The following is a 21,241-nucleotide window of genomic DNA, read 5'->3' as shown; positions in this document are numbered from 1 at the left end:
TCGGGCCGAAAGGACTCGAGCTTCGGTGGACTTAGATTGCTTGTTCGGCCCACACAAAGATTGTACAGTTAGCAAATAAAGTTAACTGGATAGATAGTGAAACCGGTAAAGATTTACTATATTTATAATATGTCCATAGATAACCATTTTATAACATATAGTTTTACAGGCGTTGAAGTTAGTAAACTAAGGATGTCCAGTAAAATGAAAAATGTTCATAAACTTACCTAAGATGTTGATAAAAATAATCCTTTGATTTACAATAATTTTTTAATTTAACTTTAATTACAATGTCACATTACATTTTGTACATTTATATCACAAGCTACTTCTAAGCTGACGACCAGCAACTCATAAAAGTATGAATGACTTGTGTTGCTGACGGTGGCGATCTACGAGTACATGTCAGTCGTGAGCATTATCTATGACAGAATTTAATGAACAAAGACCCACGCGCTATCTACGAAGAGTATTCAATTTTGTCTCGTTGCTTTTAGTTATCATAATCTACGAATTAGATCTATGAATTGAACTGTAAAATCACACGTCATAAAAATTGGTGCATAATTGCTAGACCAGGAGACAAATTTTGTGATGAAAAAAAGCTTTTTATGAAAGCTAAAAAATATTATTTCAAAAATTTACTGTAATAACTGTTATTTTTAATAATTTGGTAGACTACCAAAAAATTAATGACTACACTAGTAAACACTTCACAAGTTTGACGTATGTATATGTATATAACTAGCAGAATTCGCAATGAGAACGAGGCAAAGCAAGCGCGATTACTAAACTAAACAAGACACAACTTTGGTAGCGAAATTTGTATGACCTTTCAATTACAATAGGAGCAGTAAATCAACCGACTTGACCATAAATTAATTCCCAGGCAAATTCGAAAACAGTAGACGACAGCGGCGCAACTCGAGGGCGCTTTGTTCCTCTGCGGCGTCAGCTAAACAGAAGGTGAACGCCTTTGTGTTGGGACTTGTAAATTTTATGAAAAGTGAAATTCCTTTTGAATGCTCGTTTGCGCCATAAATAACTTGCGAATAGAAGCAAGGCCATTGTTTCGCAGACTTATTGTTTTACGTCGATACGCATGCGAAGTTAGAGGTGTGCAAATTGGGCAGTGCCTATTGCACTTTGCTTACCTGCGCTAGTTGTGCAAACCTATGCGGAAGCCTTTCAATTTTAAACTATTATGTTCTATTTTATTCACATTCGTAATGGTAATTTCAATACACCAGAGTGACTACGTTACTTCAATATGGCTTTTACTTTCAACGATTAAAGAAAAAGTTCTAACGCCTAAATTATTTTATAATAAATTTAGAAATAAATTGCGCACACTCACCAAATTGACTTCGCATCCAAGGGTAGAGCGGACTGGGCAGCGAGGCGTTGGTGTTGGGAGGGGGCTGCTGTGGCGGCTGCTGCGCATGCATGGCCTGCTGGTGCATGGGCGGCATCTGCGTCTGGTGCTGCATGTCGTCCACTGGGTACATGAGGTGCTGCTGGTGCACGCCATGCTGCACCATGTGCTGCTGCGCGTGCATGTGGTGCGGCATCTGCTGTGCCTGCTCCAGCGGTGGGCTGCCTGGAACGCCGCCCGGCACGCCGCCCGCCGTCGCCGCCGCCGCCTGGAGCTTGCACGACGTGTAGACCGCGGGCGCCGGGGGCTGGTGCCCGTTCGGCCCGTACCCGTCCGACTTGGGGCCCATGTGGCCCATCTGAGTGGGACTATCGGGTCGGTAGCCGTTCTGCTCCATTTGCTGGTAATAGCCTAGCCGATCGTAAGGCGGAAACCTCGGGTAGGGCATACCGGGCGCGGGCTGAGCGGGATAGTGGTGTTGCGCCGGCCGCAGCTGCTGGTCGCAGCCGTCCATCTCGTGGCCTTGTTGTGGCACAGCGCCGTAGTGCGCGTGCGCCTGCTGGTGCTCGTGACCGCCCCCGTTCCTCATGTCCGGCATGGCGTAGGCGTTAGAGAAGTATGTCATGCTGTCGCAGTTGTTGGCGCTCATCGCGGGCCCGCAGCCCGCGCTGCTCGCGTCCGTATCTTCCGTTGCAGATTCTCGGCCGCTGAGGCCGACACTATCACCGATACGGTCACCACACAAACACTTCGGATTCCATTCACTACGCGGCGGTGATCGAACCCGCTGATGCTTCACGCGATTCCAGACGGTGCCTCCTCATCGGAAACTCGGCGAATCTGAAAATAAATATTGAATTCATTTAATCGATTTACAATTAATTCATCTATCAAAACAACCAATAGAGGTGTGTTTCTGTTTGGTGCGGTACATTCTATCGCCGTCGACCTGACGGTCGCTACTGACGGACACGTGTCTGTATCCCAGGGCACACGTGAAGCCATAAAATTCTATATATTCCAAGTAAAACGCCTATTAGCGACAACCTGTCTGTGATACATGCCCCCGTTTGCCGGAGATAACTAAGCGGCACATTCTTAAACACTAGTAACTTTAAACTCCGTCTTTGTCTGACTGAAGCTAGCGGTTCTTCAAATGTGAGACGGGGAGATGAAATAGTGTCACGTCCCGTTCGACATGTGGCTGACCCGCCGTCATATCCTCGGCGTTTCCCAGCAGTTGATGGAGCATGAGTGACAGCCGCGTCGCTACCTGGCGACATAACTTTGCAATGACGTTAATTTGTGTGGCGAGGGACAAATGTGCTCGAAACCTTCGCGTTATCGTTACATCTCGTTCTACTGGTTTTAAAGTATAAAATTTACGACGCATTTCGTAAGTTGGCTACTAGATTTTAACAACTAGCGGAGATAATAAAAAAACGGAGTAACTTATAAAGACGTTAATTTATGATTTTATTTTAAGGAGTTACTGAAAAAAATAATAGCTGGTTTTTACACAAAGAGACCATTTAACAAAGTTATCATTTGAGAGAAGATGAATATATAAAAAATAATAATGTGTAAGTTTATTTGACATCAAACAAAGTCGTCGTTACAAAGTTACGTCGGCACGATTTTGATGTGGTTTGTTAAACTTACGTCCGATGTAAAAAATGTACATGGCGCTTTAGTCGAGAGAGAAGCCCGCCCCGTTTGCAGGCGGTTATTTAAAACTCAAAAGTTCAAGCTTCATTAGCGAAACTTAATGACGACCGCACCACTCCAGTTCTGTATATACCTATCTATTGAACATATGTTATATTTTCATTTGCGTCTATTTAGGCTTTTTACTCTAGAAACGTATATTACATGATGAACCATATAGATAAATGAAATGAATTCAATGAACGATTTCTTTTTAAATATAACAACTGCTTACAGTACAACGGTTACAATTGACCTTTAACAACCTTCTGATATATGATTTAATAGCGTTTCTCTTTCTTTCCCTAACATACCAAGAGTTTTTTTTTTTATTTTTTTTTATTAACATTGTAATGGAAACGTCAGGAAAATTTAACTGTAATTGCGCAGAATAAACGTTTAACAACTGAAAGATACACTCGAAAAAATTTGCATGTTGAGGGATGGACAATTTAAATTTACGATTTCGACAACCCCCAACGCGGAGCGACCCTCGCATTTTTTTAATTTTTCAATTTCCATTTACATTCCAGCAACTAGATCGTGTCCAATCTGAGAGCAAGTAATCTATAGTTACTAACGCTCTGAGAAATAATAACATGCAATGAAACATGTTGCATGTTATGCATTGTTATAATGGTATTATTTTTTTAATAAGTAACTTAAGTCGGTCAGTTATACAGTAACAAATTAAGTAGATCAGGTTATAATATTGCGAAAAGGAGAAAATAATACGTGTGTATAATAGATTATCTTTTAATTTTTTCATCCGTAGAGCTCAGATCGGACCTAATGTCTCTAGCATGCAATTACGAGCAGCGATACAATCTCCGCGTGCACTCGGTTCAAGGAACATGTCTTTAAACTGACCGACGAGGAAATTAACAGTCTCACGTGCTTTTGATAATTTGATAACGAAGTGTAGTTTGATTTATTTCACAGGGAACTTGTTTTATGAGGCGACGTCGCTCGGCCGCGTTCACATGCCCTTTGGCTCGGCCGAGAGCGATACGAGACTTACTGGGAAAGGAGTTTTATAATTATCTTTGTAACACAACACGGCGAATGCTTCACTAGAAGGCGACATTTCGTCTGCGGCCTTTACGAGGAAAAGTTTTTCGAGTAAAGAGATAAAGTAAACTAAAAACATTTTCCTAACTCGTCTCTCTCGGGAGATGTCAGCCGCGATATGTGTTCCGAAGTACCTTTGCCTGTGGGAATTAAAACTTAAAATAACAACGGCCTACAAAGACTAAAATGTCTACTTGATTACATACATAAAAGATTCATTTAAAGTGTTAAATATATTCTATGATTCATACACATGTTTTTCGTAGATTTCATTGTTGTCTCATGAAAATCTATGAAGCATCCATCATTTGAAAATGGTTAAAGTTAGACGTGAAAACTACGTTAAATGTTTCGTGCATCATCTATACTGTTTTTTTAACAAGCCAAAAGATATAAATCATTTTAATATACGTGTTCTATTAGAGAAGAGACTGAATTAAAAAGAATATTAATAACATTTCGCGTACGACACCCCGTTACTGTTAATCAAACGACGATCAAAGGATTTTATTTTGGGAGGATTCCCAACGCGTGTATTTATCATTCCCACTATTTGTCAATTAAGGAGCTATTGTCGGCTCACAAGTGAGCTTGATATATGCAGTGTATCGGCATAGTGCCGACTTGAAGGCGGAAGAAAAAGTGTTTTATAGCATTCACATTTTAGCACGAGTGGATGAAGACATCATATTTTTGACGACTTTTTGTAATTTCTTTTTAAATTATGGACATGATATTACTCATCGTTTCATATTTTTATCGAATAAAATAAAAAACTTTATTATTTATAACCGTTATTTATTATAACGTAGTTACGTTATAAGCATTCTTATTCGTTTTCAACTTATTAGACATGATTATTCCAATAACAATGTAGTTATATAACTGGCTACCTGTTTGCCTTTATTATGTTGTTGAATAATATTTCATTGGCACTTTTAAAAAAGTACTATGAAAAAATACCTTTAAATAATACGTAACATGCACAAAATATACTATAACTTTTAATGACCGTAGTTAATGGAAAGCAATTTTCTACAAACGCTTTTTTACTTATCTGTACTTAAGATGACAGATGGAAACAATTGTTCTTGTACGTAGCAATGATAGACTGAATGTTTGAATAACATCGAAAATATGCTTACGAATATTATGCTTCTCTAAACATATATTTAATGTTTTATGAATCTACATAAATCGTAACATCGTTGTGTGAATCTTATATCTATTAGCATAATAATCAATTGATATAATTTGCACAAAATACATCGAGTTTATTAAACATATTTGATGTTTGTAATATAACTTTTGATAGTAGCAATCAATTTGTAAAAGTGTGACTCGCAATTTATCCACTTTATTTCACTAATATATTATGTAGTGTCATTATTTTGTTCTCTATGATGACTATTGTAAAAGATCAATGAGCCTAGTATTTGTAAAGCTTTCTTGTTTATTAAACTTCATCTTTTAGGAAATCTTTTTAAAATTTAGTCTAAACACTTCACTTTTCCACACTGTGACTATCCTCGTCGTGCTAAAACATGTTGAACTTGCCATCTACGGATATATACACGTCTGTACAAACTTATAGTGTCTTTGTGGGCCGAAACTCTCAAAGGACAGAAATGAAAATATCATCCATTACTACGCACACACACATTTATCTGCGCCTCAATCCTTTTGATCTCAGGTTGGGTTAGTTTTGTAAACATTGATGTTATAATGTATGAAAGTAATTAGACATTTTTGGAGCTTTTTGATTGATTTTTATCTTCATATATAATTTTTAACATAATAATCTGAATTTAATTACTTGCTCAATTACTAGAGATTTTTAAGTACTTTGCAATTTTTTACTTTTTTCTTAAATGATCGATAACTAAAGCTAATCTTTACGAATAGTTGAATAGCAAAAGATGTACAATTAAGCTCCCACTAATATCTAATTCAAACTAATATTAATGCGTTAACTCTTTATTAAGATGAAGATATTATATCGGCTGTTATAGTCTGTTTGAAGAGTTTTATTCAATATGTGTGTCAGGAGGAGTGTCATTAAAAATATTACGCTGGTAACGAGTCTCTCGAGAGAATCTGCTGAGCGGCCTGAGTGGAATGCGATGTCGCGCTAATTACGGGCTCCAACTTCTAAATTTAATCAGCCAACTTGAGCAATTTTCAACGCGCCTACATTGTTTTTGATAAAATTTAAGGCGACATTTTCTCGTCGATTAAATTGACAGTTACAAATTTTTCTTTTTTTTGTAACTGTCAATTTATTAATATCTTAAGAAGAGTTTGTCTGTAAATTGTCACTAAAACGACCTGCGCCATGATATAACTTATTTTCTGTGTTTGCTTTAAAATGCATTATTATCATTTATTAAATAAAAAAAAATTAAGTTATAAAGTTTATTTTCTAATAATAACACATTCAATGTCAGTCATTATTTATAAATTATGAAGTGACAAAGTGATACGTTAGAACAGGCTACTGTATTTCTAAATATGACATGAATATAGTATTTAATTGTATTCAACTACATAGCCATTTAAATTAAAATTTAATTAATTATCATCTTGCAAATATTTTTCTTTATAAAAAAATAGCTTGTCCAGGTACCAATATAATGTACATAATTTAATTTTCCATACATTCAGTTCCATCGTGAGGGTATAACATTTAATTTGTCGTCGTGTTCGCGTGTCCACGCATAATACAGCCTGAACCGCTTTGGGGTTGTAGAGTGCAACCACACGTGCTAGCCACTGAATGCAGTTTTTTGTCGCGATGTGGCATCTAGTGCCTACCTTATTTATAGTCTTGTTTACACTTTTCATGCATTTTTTTCTTTTTAATAATGAACGATAATAAATTATTCTTATGTACACATGTTTCAATTATTTTGGTCATTAACTACAAACACACAACCATAAATATATAATACAGTACACAAAGTTCCCTATAACTAATAGCCCTGTCCTAAACGTATAATTCTAGATTCGTATCTTAAGACTTAAAGATAAGCTCAGCGATAATTGATTCTACAACAATATGGTAAATAAGTTATGCAAACTTTTCTTCTCTTTATCTTAAACGTATTGTTGCCTCTGTTTTTTTCTTTTCAAAGAAAATTAAAAGGATGAAAATAAGTTTTTTACAGAAGCCTTTGCACAGTAGAAAAGGACGTTAACATTGAGTGTTCATAAACATGTCATATAAAATAAAACATATAGACGAGCTTAAATTAAAGCATTCTATGTGACGTGGCCCTATGCACAGACTAGGTACAGGTAGAGATGGAGGAATTTGTTAATCAAAGCGAACGCAATCAATAACGCACCGCGCAATCAAAATGTCTGGCATTCCTCACCGTCCATAGGGCACGAGGCATCTTAAAGGATTGCTTGTTCTGTGCCAATGCTGATTTATCACTTCACAGTCATTAGAAACTATTAAACTAAGCACTGTCTTCGGATATTAATATAACAGGTGGGTTTCAATATATTTATATAAGAACTAGTTGTCGCCCGCGACTACGCCTTTGTGTTTTTCCAGACTATGTTCTATAACTGTGCCAAATTTCATCAATATCCATTGAGCCGTTCCGGAGATACCTTCAAACAAACATTCATCCATACATCTAAAAATTCGCATTTATAATATTAGTAAGATATTAATTTTTTTTTAAATTGAGTTCTTTTAACGTAATGTCTGTTTAAAGCTATAAAAATAAATCTGTCAATAGTATTTTCACATATTCACCAGAAATGTTCCAAATTCATAGAAATGATATGCATTTATATTATAATTACAATAAGAAGAGTTAATGTATCTTTGCTAATAAACTTTCTTTTTGAAAAACATTTTATCAGTTCCAATCAACTTTAACAAGCAGGTGAGTAATGTTACAGAATTTAAAACGAATTCTTTTCTAATAAACTAAAACGGAAGGGTTTTCGCAGGTGTAAACATAATAACTAAATTTGTATATTCAATAGTGGGATATTGAATATTTATAATTTAATTTAATTAGCTTTCGCCCGTGACACCATCCGCGTGTATTTAAAAACTAACTTAATTAGTAACCTATGTGTACTTCCAGACTATGTCAAGTTTCACCGAGGTCCATTTAGCTGACCTGGAGATACCTTCTAATAAACATCCATCCATCCATACATCTAAACATCTAAACTTTCACATTTTTAACATCGGTAAGATACGTGAAAGTAAGATGAATTCAATTAATTTCAGAAGAATGTGTTAGAAAAACCATAAATGTATATTAAATTTAGTTCTGTGCTATTATTTAATTTAGCTTCTATATCTATTATAAGCAACAATAAAAATAGCAAAACACTTGTCTTTTATCTCTTTAAAAATAAAATTGATAGTGCTGTCTATGTGTTTTTTATTTCTCTTACATAAATCTTAATAATTAAAAAAAAATCGGTCACTGTAAATAGCAAAATTGCATATGCCTATTTATTCAATTCCCTTTACCCCAAAGTGGCTTTGTAGTTCCAAAATCAGCCGCTGTGGCACAGTGGCGCTGCGGCGTTGACATTATAGCAGTTTAATTAACATTGCTATCATACCAGCTAATTGTTATATCGCGCAGAGCTGATTTATGAGAAGATACCAGAGCGGACATCTTTGTAATTGCCACACGTGATCCCGGTTTGTGTGTGCGCACCCTAACAATGAATACCTACGCCCGTTATTAAAATATGCTTTTAATATCAATTTTAAAGCAACGTACGGTTTTATATGTGTTATGTATAATAACAGGTCTTTCTTTGTAATATTTTAATATTTAATAACGTAATTAAAGAGTTATGATGAGAGAAGTTTAATCGTTTTAGAATTTTTTATTTAAAAGTTTAAAAAGATTGCTTAATAATTAATAATATATTGTAAATTTTTAGTTTTTGAATATAAAATTATACTTGCAACAAAGTGAATTATTTCATTCTAATAATTAAGAATCGTACACATTTACTGAATTACAAAACAGCGCCATCTCTTAAAACTTTATCGAACGACGTCGACTGCGAGTCAACTTAATTTAAAGTTACGCCGTCTTATTAGAATTCTCGTAGTATCAGACTTTTTAAACTGGATAATCTTATAAGAATAACGATACGATAATAAGCAAGTTATTTTTTTTCAAAATTTTTAATTTTATGAATTTTAAAATAAATATATAACTGGTGATAAATAATAATTGTTAATTATTATTAAAAATGTTGTATTCGTTCATTATACATTATTAAATCTAACGAATTATCAGTAAACATTTTTAAGATTATAGATAACTACATTTTCATCCCGATTAAAAACTATTTTACAAATCAATGTGAACCAATATGCTAGACAGTATAGTAACTATCACCTCCGCCCTATGCACTTCGCAGGCTATAAGAGCGGGACGTTGAAACTTATCAATCAATGTTCGGTCACGGCGTCGCCTCCAATAAGAGTTTGCTTTACCCTATCGGGTGTCGACATCGAGAATTGCATTTTGTATTACGCTTCAAATATTATTTTATTGCATAAGTAACGTTTTTCAACTTTAATAACAAATATCAAAGAAAGTTTTTTTTCAATATTCATAGATTTATTGTCTTGTAAAATTACTTTAAAATATCAACTACAAATAGGTGACAGCGTTAAAGCAATAAATCGTGTTAATATACGAAACTATACCATCATTTTGCTAAATACCTTCACGCACTATTAATTAAGTAACCGTCCAACATGACAAGGGTTAAGCCTTTCTGTTTTAGAATTCAAATATTATATTCAAAATTAAATAATAACAATTTTAGATCGCAACTTTCGAAAAAGTTTATTTAAAAGTTAAAAAGTTTAAGAACAGCACCATCTGCTAACGACCAAAAGAACTACGTGCACATGCATTCTTTCGACTTTCGAAGTTCATAGTGACCTCTAGTGATAAGTAGCAGTCATAAGTTGGCTTTTAATTTTTTCCTTTCTCTTTTGAAACATTTCGATGGTAGATGGCATTTTGAGATTTGAATATTAAAGGAAAAAAGACATCATTTTAATATAAGTATAATGTTCTAATTATAAATAATTAATAATGTTGTTAAAATTTTTATTAATCAAATAAAATTTACAATTACTCGTATATATAATTAAAACAAAATTACCATTAATCTAGATAGAAAAGATTTTAAACTGATAACTTTTGTAATTAGATATTCGCTAGCTCGGCCACTAGTAAATTAATTTCGGTAAATTATTTCATTATAGTCGTTACTCACGTAATTACATAATAACATGTCTTTAATTAAATACTCGTATAACCTGTTGTACTAAGTTCAAACATAATATTTTATACTTTTGATTTATGGTCTAAATATTTTTAATCACGACAAATTGAAAATGCAAATAAAAATAATCGTAAAAGTTTTTCTAAGAAAAAAAAAGTTGTACAGATAAAGTATTTCCATTCTATCCCAAATTTAATTTTGAAATTCTTTGGTGCGCGATTTGGAAAAAAGGAACGGCACGTTAGGGATGGGATCGGCGTCTGTCGAGACTTTTTGTGCGATTTTTTCGACGTTATTATTATGAGAAAAAAATTCGGAGTCAGTAAAGCGGAACGTGGGGTGGGGTGACGGGGGGGGGGCTTGACGAGGGTTCCCGGTTTGATTGAAGCGGGAGTGGGGGGCGGGGCGGTGACGTCACACTCTCATAATAGGCCGTACCGAGCAGTGATGGCCGCCGTTTATCAAGAACCAGTGTTAATTCTAAATCTTTCTTCATACAAAGCTTAGTAATCGGTAAGCTTAATTCAAATAACTTTTAAGTTGTGACGTCACACGTTTTCTTGATTAATGTTAGTTACATGCCAGTGACTTTAATTACACCGCTAGCCAGTAGTTAATTAATTATATTTTTTACGATATTAATTATTCCATAAAGTTTTATGCTTGGTTGTAACGTTTACGATAAACTATTATCTGTAAGTAAAAATATTTAATTGTTACCTTTGTAATTATTTTACATAACTTAATTTTAATAACAATTAACAAAATTTTAATATATAAAATAAACTTACAACTTTTTATTTATGTAATTTATAATAAGTATTTTACCAAAATTTCTGTAATTACATAATACATTTTGTGTAAGCTGTTTTCAAGTATTAAATGAATTTCTCATGATTCAATTACACATTGTGTTTATGACAGATGTATTATAATATTAACTTATCCTTAATAAAACTTAATCTTCTCTATTGTACATAAAAATATGTTACGCCTTTAAATAATGAAAAAGTATTTAACCACTAGTGTATATTTTTATATTAATAAGATTATACTATCTTTATACTAACTGGAAATAGAGGAAAATACACTTAGTGCATGAAAGTAGAATACGCATGTAAGGTTTCTTTGGCAAAAAAAAGATGAAAAAATTTTTTGGTGCAGTGTTCAAAATGTAAGGTAATTTAGTTTTTTTAATTCACTAACCATAAAGCCTTCAAAATAATTATTAAAATCTAACTAGATAGGTTCAGTACTGATTGATATTAAATATTCTTTGTGGTATACAATTAGAAAAAAAAGAATAGCTAATACAATGTAAAGCCACGACTAGTTACGGTGCGTGAGTATGGGCGGAGCGGTTTGCGTGACGAGGCGCATTACCAAGGGAAACACCTCGCACATCACTAGCTACGCCTATACCGCGTTAGTTGCTGTTGGCCTATCATTCCTATATATTTTTTGCATTATAATCGTGTTTTTCTTTGTTGTATATTTCTGATTTGATATTTGTTTATTGTGAAACACAAGCGAATAATGTAGGTAATTAAAGATAAAAAAAAAAATCAATAATTGCGTCTAACAATAATCCGAAGAAATAGGAATTTAAACTGTTTTGTGCGGATTTTGTTAAAAATTCATGCGGTATTTTTTTAACAATACGAGTATAACAAACTTATTAGCATACGTCAAAAATAGAGCTAGAGGAAACTGCTCACTGCAAATATAAAAAATTAAAACAATTTACACAAATACACAATTATAAAAGTAAATACATACATACAAAAACTAATAAATGTAAAAACGCTACCGCTTATCCCTCGATGTCTCAAATTACTTTACATCGCAGAAAGAGCGAGAATCTGATTTGATACCACCCGGTGAGTATTTTTAAGCGAAGACGTATCTAATCAAATTCAACTTTCTACAAGTTTTTATTAAAAAAATACATATCTGTACATAAATTTAAATATTAATTTCAAACTGGCTATTGAACTTGACGCTAATTATAAGTTTAAGTGAATTAATTTGCTTTATTGAATAAAAAATAATCTCGAAATTACATAAATTAATAATTAATTTTCTAGTCTGAATCAGATAAATAAAAATAAAATCCTTCACATTTTAGTACATAATCTACTTGAAATAAATTTATGTAAATTTATGCCGTGCTGATAATAATAATCATTAATTAAATGCTGCTGATTTTAATAATCATTCAGGTCAAGTTTGCTAATTGAAAAACTATCACGGCATTTCGCACAATTGTAGTAGACAGAACACGTCAACAATTGTTATAGTTCACAATTTATTTCATTGTAAATAGTTACAAAACTTGCAATAAATGGCACGATTCTGAGATAAACAACTATGTATATATATCAATGAACGTTACATTACCCACATCTTTAGTAAAATGTCACAGGCGATGATTGGATGCGAAAAGCGATAGACCATGGAAAATATTTAAGAATTATTGGAAAATCGTATTTCCTCATACACTTTATTCAAATTATGGCCGACAATAAATTAAATAATGAGTTAAAGAAAAAAATAACTGTAGTGAGAAAATATTTTTGAGGAACATATTAAAATAAATTTAAAAAATATGTGTTTTGTCTTAAAACCCAATAAGAAAAGCTACACTGAAAGACATGCAAAGCAAAGCGTCTGGTACTTAGAAGCATTATGATTCCTGTTTAACGATTTAAGTGACAAAACGTTCCCAACCGACAATAGCTATACACGTATCATTAACCACATTTTCACTACATAAATTTTCTTACAATTAACTCTAAAAATGACAAAATAAATAAAATTTCACTGAATCACTTACCGCGCACACATCAATCTGACACCAATTTATCAATTAAATAATTATAAAAACAAAATCCATATTGTGGTGTCGATTAGACAAGGCGAGTAACGAGTTCTGGATTGAACAAAGTAAATAAATTATGAACATTAGCAGTTTTATTATTAACCGTAGTGTTTGTACAGGTGGCGCTGGCGGCTGTACGCGGACCGCGGCGAATGTAGGTTGTGGTACAATTAGTTACCGCGTCGCTATCAATGTGTTTAGTGTTACGATATCAAAGTCAAACATTAATCGAATCGTACCAGACAGAGGAAGATATTTCATATGTCTGGTACGAATGTCTTTTCATAGAATAAAAAGTGGTAACAGTATCAAGAACAATATCAGTAGGTAATTGAAGGATAATATATACCAGTGATAAACCTATGCTTAAACCTCAATTGCAACAAGCACGACCAATGAAAATTGAGCCCCAGCCCATGCAGCACAGAACATACTGAATGAATTTACAACAGATAAATAATAAAATATAAAACCACTTGCTTTCATTTGTGCAGCCATAAAATCGGTAGAAAAATCAGGAACTAGATTACTGATAAAAATTATAAACTTAACATTGCTCATGATGTTACAAATTATAAAATATAATTTTAATGTGACCGAAATTTCAGTTTTTATTTTTTTCTAAAAATAATGACTTCGAGTTTGAATTATAATTAATATTTCATGTAGATTATTTAACATAGATGTTATTATATTAGATGCTTTGCATATTCATTTAAATTTTATGAAAAAAAAAAAATACCATGTAAATTCACTGTAATAATCTTTCTTTTTTCCTCTTAAATGGTGATTTTCTTTTTTTTTTCATTAATCTGATAAACTTGTGAAAACCTGTCTTTTGATTGATATTTAATCGCTGTATGATGATGGAAATGATCAATATCCGTATATTATTATATTTTTTTTTTATATAATTGTTTAATCATTTATACAATCTTAGTACCGTCAAATTATTGATGATATCTAAAGGAAATTAAACTTGAAATGGTCGTGTGTATGTAGTATTTTATATTTCAGCTTTTGTATTTCACATTGGCCGCGGCCGGCGCGAAGGCAGGTGGTGTTTAATCAGGGAATACACGCCACGAGGTCTTAAGGCGGAAATAATCAAAATAAGTATAGACTACGATAAATCAACGTGTAGACACGCTCCCTTATAAAGCTTTGTAACAGTTCACTGTTATTTTGCTTCTTGTAATTAGTATGTTTGGTACTGACATCGTATTTTGAAAGTAAATAAAAAGCAGAAATAGGTGCAGTTTAGCCAGATAATTATTAAATAATGTGGAAATTGTTACATAACCAGATGATATTATACTAAGGTAATGTTCTGTGTATTTTGTACCTATAAAATATATTCTGCAGATGCATAATGTTTCAGCATTCAATTGTTTATGACGCATGTAATTTAATTTTCTATTGTTTTCTCTTTATGGTTCCATTATGAGATTTTTTTTACCTTTTTTTTTTAAATTCCAACATACCATTATTTCTTTAAAAAAACAGAGAACACAACAATGTTAGTATGTACATTATTAAAAAGACAAAAGTAATCCTTACTCATTTAATCATCATTGTCAAAACAAATATTGTGTTTTCAAACTTACGTGTGACGTTTTTGAAGAGACGTTAGTACAAAGTAATGATAACAAGCGTGTTAAGATGAGCTTTGAACATGCTTACAACGTTGGCGACCGTTTCAAAACACAACATGTTGTTAAGCGGTTACTAACGAGGAGGTTACCGTAACGTTTAGCGAAACACCGCATTAACTCGCCTAAATTGTATACTTTATGCGTTAACATCAATAACCGATACAATAAAATGTGCTATGTTTGTGCAAAGAATTTCAATTGGAATTAAAGACACCCTGATGTATGTTTTATGTAGAAAGTATGTTCGACAAATATGCCTTTATGTCATCACTTATATGTTACCTTACTATAACAGAAGGGTTAATGTCTTTAGTATGCATAAATGCACATTCTTTTTTGACTTATAACTTACATTAATCGATTATTGAGAATGACACTGAGAAGTCGCTTTAATCGTATTCTTCTCTGGAATGTTAAAAGACAAAATCCCTGTTTAAAACATATTGATATCTCTGTGTTTTGTCACAGATAATGACAGGGATGACGATATGTTTTAAACAGAGATTTTGGTCTCAGAAACCAACGGTTAGTCGGACTAATCAAATTTATTATAAGTTAATTATTTGCCTCTAGCTGCATTCCTAACTTTCACGGGCTATCGATGTTCGAAAAAACTAGACCGATTTCATAGAAGAGGGCAACGTTCGATGCCGGAGGCGATTTCGCCACCGTTATTATGTTTGGTCTATAAATCAAAACATAATGTAAGATATTCCATTTCAAAGCGATGAAAAATTCAATATTATTTATTAAAAAAAGAAAGCTTTAGGTCTTACATATTTTAAGCTACCGTTAGATTTTCATACTATTAATTTATTATTATTGGAATCATAACCAATTTTGCTTGTAATGAGAGGTGGCTGTTAAAAGGTTGCTAGTAAAAAGTTGACTAAATGATGGGTATGGATCGTGTGTACATTATTAGAAAAGCATTACAGTGTTGGATTCATCTAAACAATAGTGAACCAGTAAATTAAAAGTTAATAAATGATGTCTTAGCTAATCTTACATAGCTATAAGGTATATACAAAGTTCTTAAGATTAAGACAAATTCTAAATAAATATAAATTGTTTTCTAAAACATTGGGATGGTAGTATTAAGTAAAATAATTCTAAACGTGTATATTCATGATATAAGTTTTTAGAAGTCTGATTCAGTTTAAGACTATTGAAATCCAGACAATGTAGCCGCAGGCAGCCGCAAATAGTTGTCTACTCAAATTTAGCTGATATATATATATATACCTAACTGCTACAGCTAGTAGTCTAGGCAACGCGAGTCTGCGAGCCAATCTATTAAGCCCATTTTCAAACCACTCATTCGTTTATTATTTTTGTCGTCTCGTTTCAATGTGTTCCCAAATTTTAAGCTTGTTTTATAAAATAATGTTTATCTATTTCATATGTAAATATGACCAGTCGTATTTTAATTAACAATTACTCTCATTAAATACATTATATATTAATCCAAGTTTTTTTAGGTACATAATTATTGTATTTACTACTGCTGCATTACAGCTTTTAATTTATAATAATATTTTTAGTAGCACATTGGATCCTTTCCACTTTTCTCCTCTTTTATCCTTATCCATTTACTTCTGTAGCGCCTTCGCAACGCTTTTTACTATTTAGGGAAAGATATTTCTGTCCATCTATATTACCGAAAATAACATTAATATTTTTAATATTATATACATTTAATTTATAACTTCTTCTTTATATTCAATTATATAGCATGTTATAATAAGTGTTTACTTATGTACTAATGAGAACGTCGCAAATATTGCCCAGCATTGTGGACCGTCAGTCTTAAAACGGCTCACCCATCTCAAACTCTACGTATACAACACAAGTAATTGCATTACTTTATATACAGAACCATTGTTCTTTTATGTACTAGCCGATAGTAAATATGTACCAAGTGTCGTCCAATTGTTTCGATTTGTTTAAGAATATTAAAATAGGTATCTACGTGATTTGAGTGATCGATTGCAGTATACTTACGGATCTCACTATATGCAATCATTGCAATTCGTTTTTTTTTTTTTGGTAGACGTGTGGTTTCATCCGGGAAGTTGACACGTTTCCCGGTAGTTTGAGCTATACCTAAGCAGGATATTAGATTTGCGACGACGTGTGTGGCATTTACGTAAAATTTTGCTTGTAGTTTTATTAAATAATAGTCGATTCGGCTTTGCTTTGGTACAAGAATAGAAAAATAAGAAATGATATAGGTTTTCATCAGAGCGTAACCCTAAAGTGTTTTCTATTGGCAAAATAAGATTTAAAACCTTCATTATTTATATTAAATAAATTCCGTTAACAAACTTCTTGAGATTTTATAAATTTAAAACAAGTCCTTATTCGTCAAGGACGTTCGAACCCTTTTAATCGTTCTGTAGAATCCGATCAACGAAATCGATTTCAAAATCCAAAAAAAAAAACGAACATAATCTAACGTTTCCGATCGATGCGAGCGCAGCAAAGATTAATATTCAAATCGTCCGCCCGATAATTTTACAAATTCGCCTTACAAACGAGCGGGTGTTGCGCGGCCTATAATACACATTAATTTTACCGACGTCTCATGTCAAACCCGCAATCCAAGTATGATTATCTTTATTTAGTGATAATTTATCAATGTAAGCGTTTACATCTCGTCGTCCTTTTGTTGTTATTTAGCCGCGATATCGAAAAGGCTACAGGATTATTTTGCATAAACAGCGTCATACCTATTAATATACCAACTACGAACAATAATGATCCTTATTGACAAATGATAAATAAACTAGTCTGCATTTGTCAACAACCTAACTAGTAGTAATCTCTATCTTAAGTCTCTACTAATAAAATGTACTACAAATAGGTTTAAACGATGGTAAATCATCATGTTTTGCGTATAGATCTGAATGAATAGATATTTTTAGTATGTGCAATGTAACATAATATAGTAGAGGGATCGTTTAAAATACAAACATGCAATCTCTTCTTTAATTATCTTAATTTACATCATTTAATGATTTCATAGAAACAATTCTACCATAATATACAACATAAAATTTATCAAAAATAATTAAACAAAACTTAGTTTAAGTATAGATGTTATCATAGAAAAAAAATATGACTTCATTTTATAATATATTATGTCAAATTATGACAAGCGACTTACATATACGAGGAAAGTTAATTAAAATATTTAATGAGGCAGCCGTTTCGTTAGCGGGAGCCGATGACACGGACAAATGATATAAAATTAACGATACACCAAGGTGGGCGTAATCATTCCCTCTCGTATTAAGAATTTAGATAATGCTTGTGGCAAATTAAATATAGGCGGTGGTCAAATAAGGAATAAAGCCCTTAAGGGATAAATCACTGTAATTTTTATTTTACAGTCTCTTAAGCAGTAAGTAAGCTTTTATTTTACTGTATTGTTTGCCCAAATTAATCGGTATTATTTTTTACCCTAAAACGATACAGTTTTGTTAATACATATTATTCAATTGTACTTTTTTTCAATAATATTCTTTAACATATGAATAAAATTAAATTTATGATAATTTCGAATAACAACATAAGTGAAGGAGTATTTTATAAACGAAGACAAAACCAAGAATTCGTATCAACATTTTACGTACCCTATAACATTATTTCTTCAAGTTTCTCCACTCACAAGACTCTTGAATAATTCATGTATTCTTCTTCGCCTTGCTTTACGTCGGTTAGTGGAATAATTGTCTCTGCTATATGACTTAGCGAAAAGATACAATCTTACATATTCATTATAGTTTTATTCTGCACTTAAAGTGTAGCAACTAATGTCGTATCTAATTTACTACGCGAGCATAAATTATAAATGCAATTTTGTTAATAATTCCACGGTTGTATTCAAAATTTTCATAATGTGCAATAAAAAAGTTGTAAAACAGTTAGTTCCTTCATTTTAATGGTAGTCTTGTAAAGAAGCATATAAAGAAAATATTAACCGTTAGCTTCCAATGACGCAACATATGCACAAAAAACATAATTTCGTCGCAATTAGTATCTTTGAAAGGACAGAAATGACAATATGCATATAGACAGGTCTTAAGGTAATTTAAACCCACTATAATAATCTAATGTTAATGTTCTACTTAATTTAAACAAGGATAAAATATCATTCTGAAGAAAGAATTTAAGATCGCAAGAGAACCTGATTCTTAAAAGCTCTACAAAAATAGGTTAACTGGTGTAGTTATTAATATGTATACAGAAAAAATGTAAATACCTTTTATCGTAGATACATACCTAACAGTGGTTTCCTGAGACCAACATCTTTGTATAAAACATATCGTCGTCCCTGTCACCATCTTTGACAAAAACAGAGATAGCAATACTTTTTAAACGGGTATTTTGGTCTCAGAAACCCACTGTAAGTGAAATTTTTCTCTAAAACTTTCTTTAATATAAGTATTCTATGCGGTTGCGAAGGGCGATCCTAATTTGAATGAACAAAACATCCACGTCCTCTCCATAGTAAAGTATAGTCCGAGGCGCGGGCGACGGGCATAGAAAGTCGTGCGCACAGTCACGCCGCATTATCACATCAACCAAATCTCCGACTCTGGTGCACATTAAAATCTTACATGCTTTTCGCTTTATTAAAGCAGTTTAAAAAAGCAGTTCATCTGATGGTCAGTAGATAGCGGTGAAAGGTACCGTTACAATAATAGCCGGTAGAAAACCACCTTCTATTTCCGAATGCACACACACGAAATACTCGCCCGTGTATCTGGATCGAATTTGTGAAAACTTGTTTTTTATAATACGAATGCTCCGGTAACATATTTTAAATGGACTAATATTTATTTTACTGCATCTATGAATAGACCGAAATCGGTGTTGAAACGCCGAAAACACGAATAATCAATTCAATATTCAGACTTCATTAAAAACAAGTGACTAAGCCCCTTAGTTTAGATTTCTCATGCTACATCTACACTTGGCAGGCCTTTATAATGGATAACTAAAATTTATTTTTTAATGATAATTTGTTAACTTTATTATTGAAATCAACAATTCATATACAAATAGGAAAAAGAAACGTTCATAAACTGGTTAAAGATAATTATTTCGGAACCGTAGCGGCAAATAAAGGACATCTGAGATAGGGGATGTCGTTAAAATTTTGAAACTAATGTTGGTAAACGTAATAAATAAAGCGCTTAGTCAAGCGTGACTCCAAACGTTTAAACTTTGCCCCAATCTTATAAAAAAATATGTTTATCAAAGAACATTGAGTTTATTAACTTGTTAATGAGATTCAATTTATTTATCGACTAATCTACAAAGTGTTCTGGTAATGATTTGCTTTATGTTTCCGCGGCTTCTGATAAATTTTTAAAAGATAAAATTTTATTACAAATCACCTGTTATAAGAAAGCCTACCTTAAAAATGATAAAACAAGTTTCAGCGGATGTATTCTTAAACAGTCATTTTTTCTTTTTTTTTTTTATAGACGCACGAGAAACGAATCGCCTGAATATCAAAGATACAATTAGAGAAACATAAATAGTGTATTGACACCTTTTAAACAACTTTTCAACAACATTTGAAGCCTAATAGTTTTTACAAAAACTATAGAAATGCTATAAAGATAAAGAATCGGACGTTTATATGCAGAAGTATAAAATTTGTACATCATACAAGCCGTAGGTACCTACTAATATTTTTTTATATTTATTTATTGTATTTTATTATTACAAGCAAAATAAACTGAAATCCATTTCACAAAATACTAAATTTACAGCAATAATGCGTACCTTAGATAGCTACATTATACGTGACAAGGACATAATGACCATCATTTTACAATATGAAATTTATGTGTCACAAACTATAGTAACTATAATGAGTAAACAAAATTAAACCACGGTTTTAATACGGTTCATTGTTTTTGTCTAAGAGATGTCGCTATAGTTCTATGCTATACAAGTTTTATTTTAGTGGGCGATAAGTGCAAAAAATACGTCTTGGGTACTACTATATTTTATTCTTTAATCTATATATATAAAAGAAAGTCGTGTTAGTTACACCATTTATAACTCAAGAACGGCTGAATCGATTTGACTGAAAATTGGTGGGCAGGTAGCTTAGAACCAGGAATAGGACATAGGATAATATTTACCCCGTTTTCTATTATTATTTTTTTATTCCGTGCGGACGGAGTCGCGGGTAAAAGCTAGTATTATTATATTTAACAATATATT

At 32.5% G+C, this 21,241-nt stretch overlaps 1 protein-coding gene across 4 annotated transcripts in view; it reads right to left on the bottom strand.

Moving 5' to 3' along the window:
* LOC106711534 (homeotic protein antennapedia) overlaps positions 1-21,241 on the bottom strand; it is a 159,273-nt gene that overhangs the window by 13,209 nt on the left and 124,823 nt on the right. For all 4 annotated transcript variants that reach the window (XM_014503873.2, XM_014503871.2, XM_014503874.2 and 1 more), the window contains one exon: positions 1,358-2,215. In XM_014503873.2, coding sequence (XP_014359359.2) covers positions 1,358-2,024 — 667 coding nt within the window. In that variant the 5' untranslated portion in view covers positions 2,025-2,215. The remainder of the gene's footprint in view (positions 1-1,357; positions 2,216-21,241) is intronic.

Source organism: Papilio machaon, chromosome 9 (genome assembly GCF_912999745.1).
Source record: "Papilio machaon chromosome 9, ilPapMach1.1, whole genome shotgun sequence".
NCBI lineage: Eukaryota > Metazoa > Arthropoda > Insecta > Lepidoptera > Papilionidae > Papilio > Papilio machaon.
Note: the sequence above shows the minus strand (reverse complement) of the source record. Positions and strands in the feature narration are given on the sequence as shown.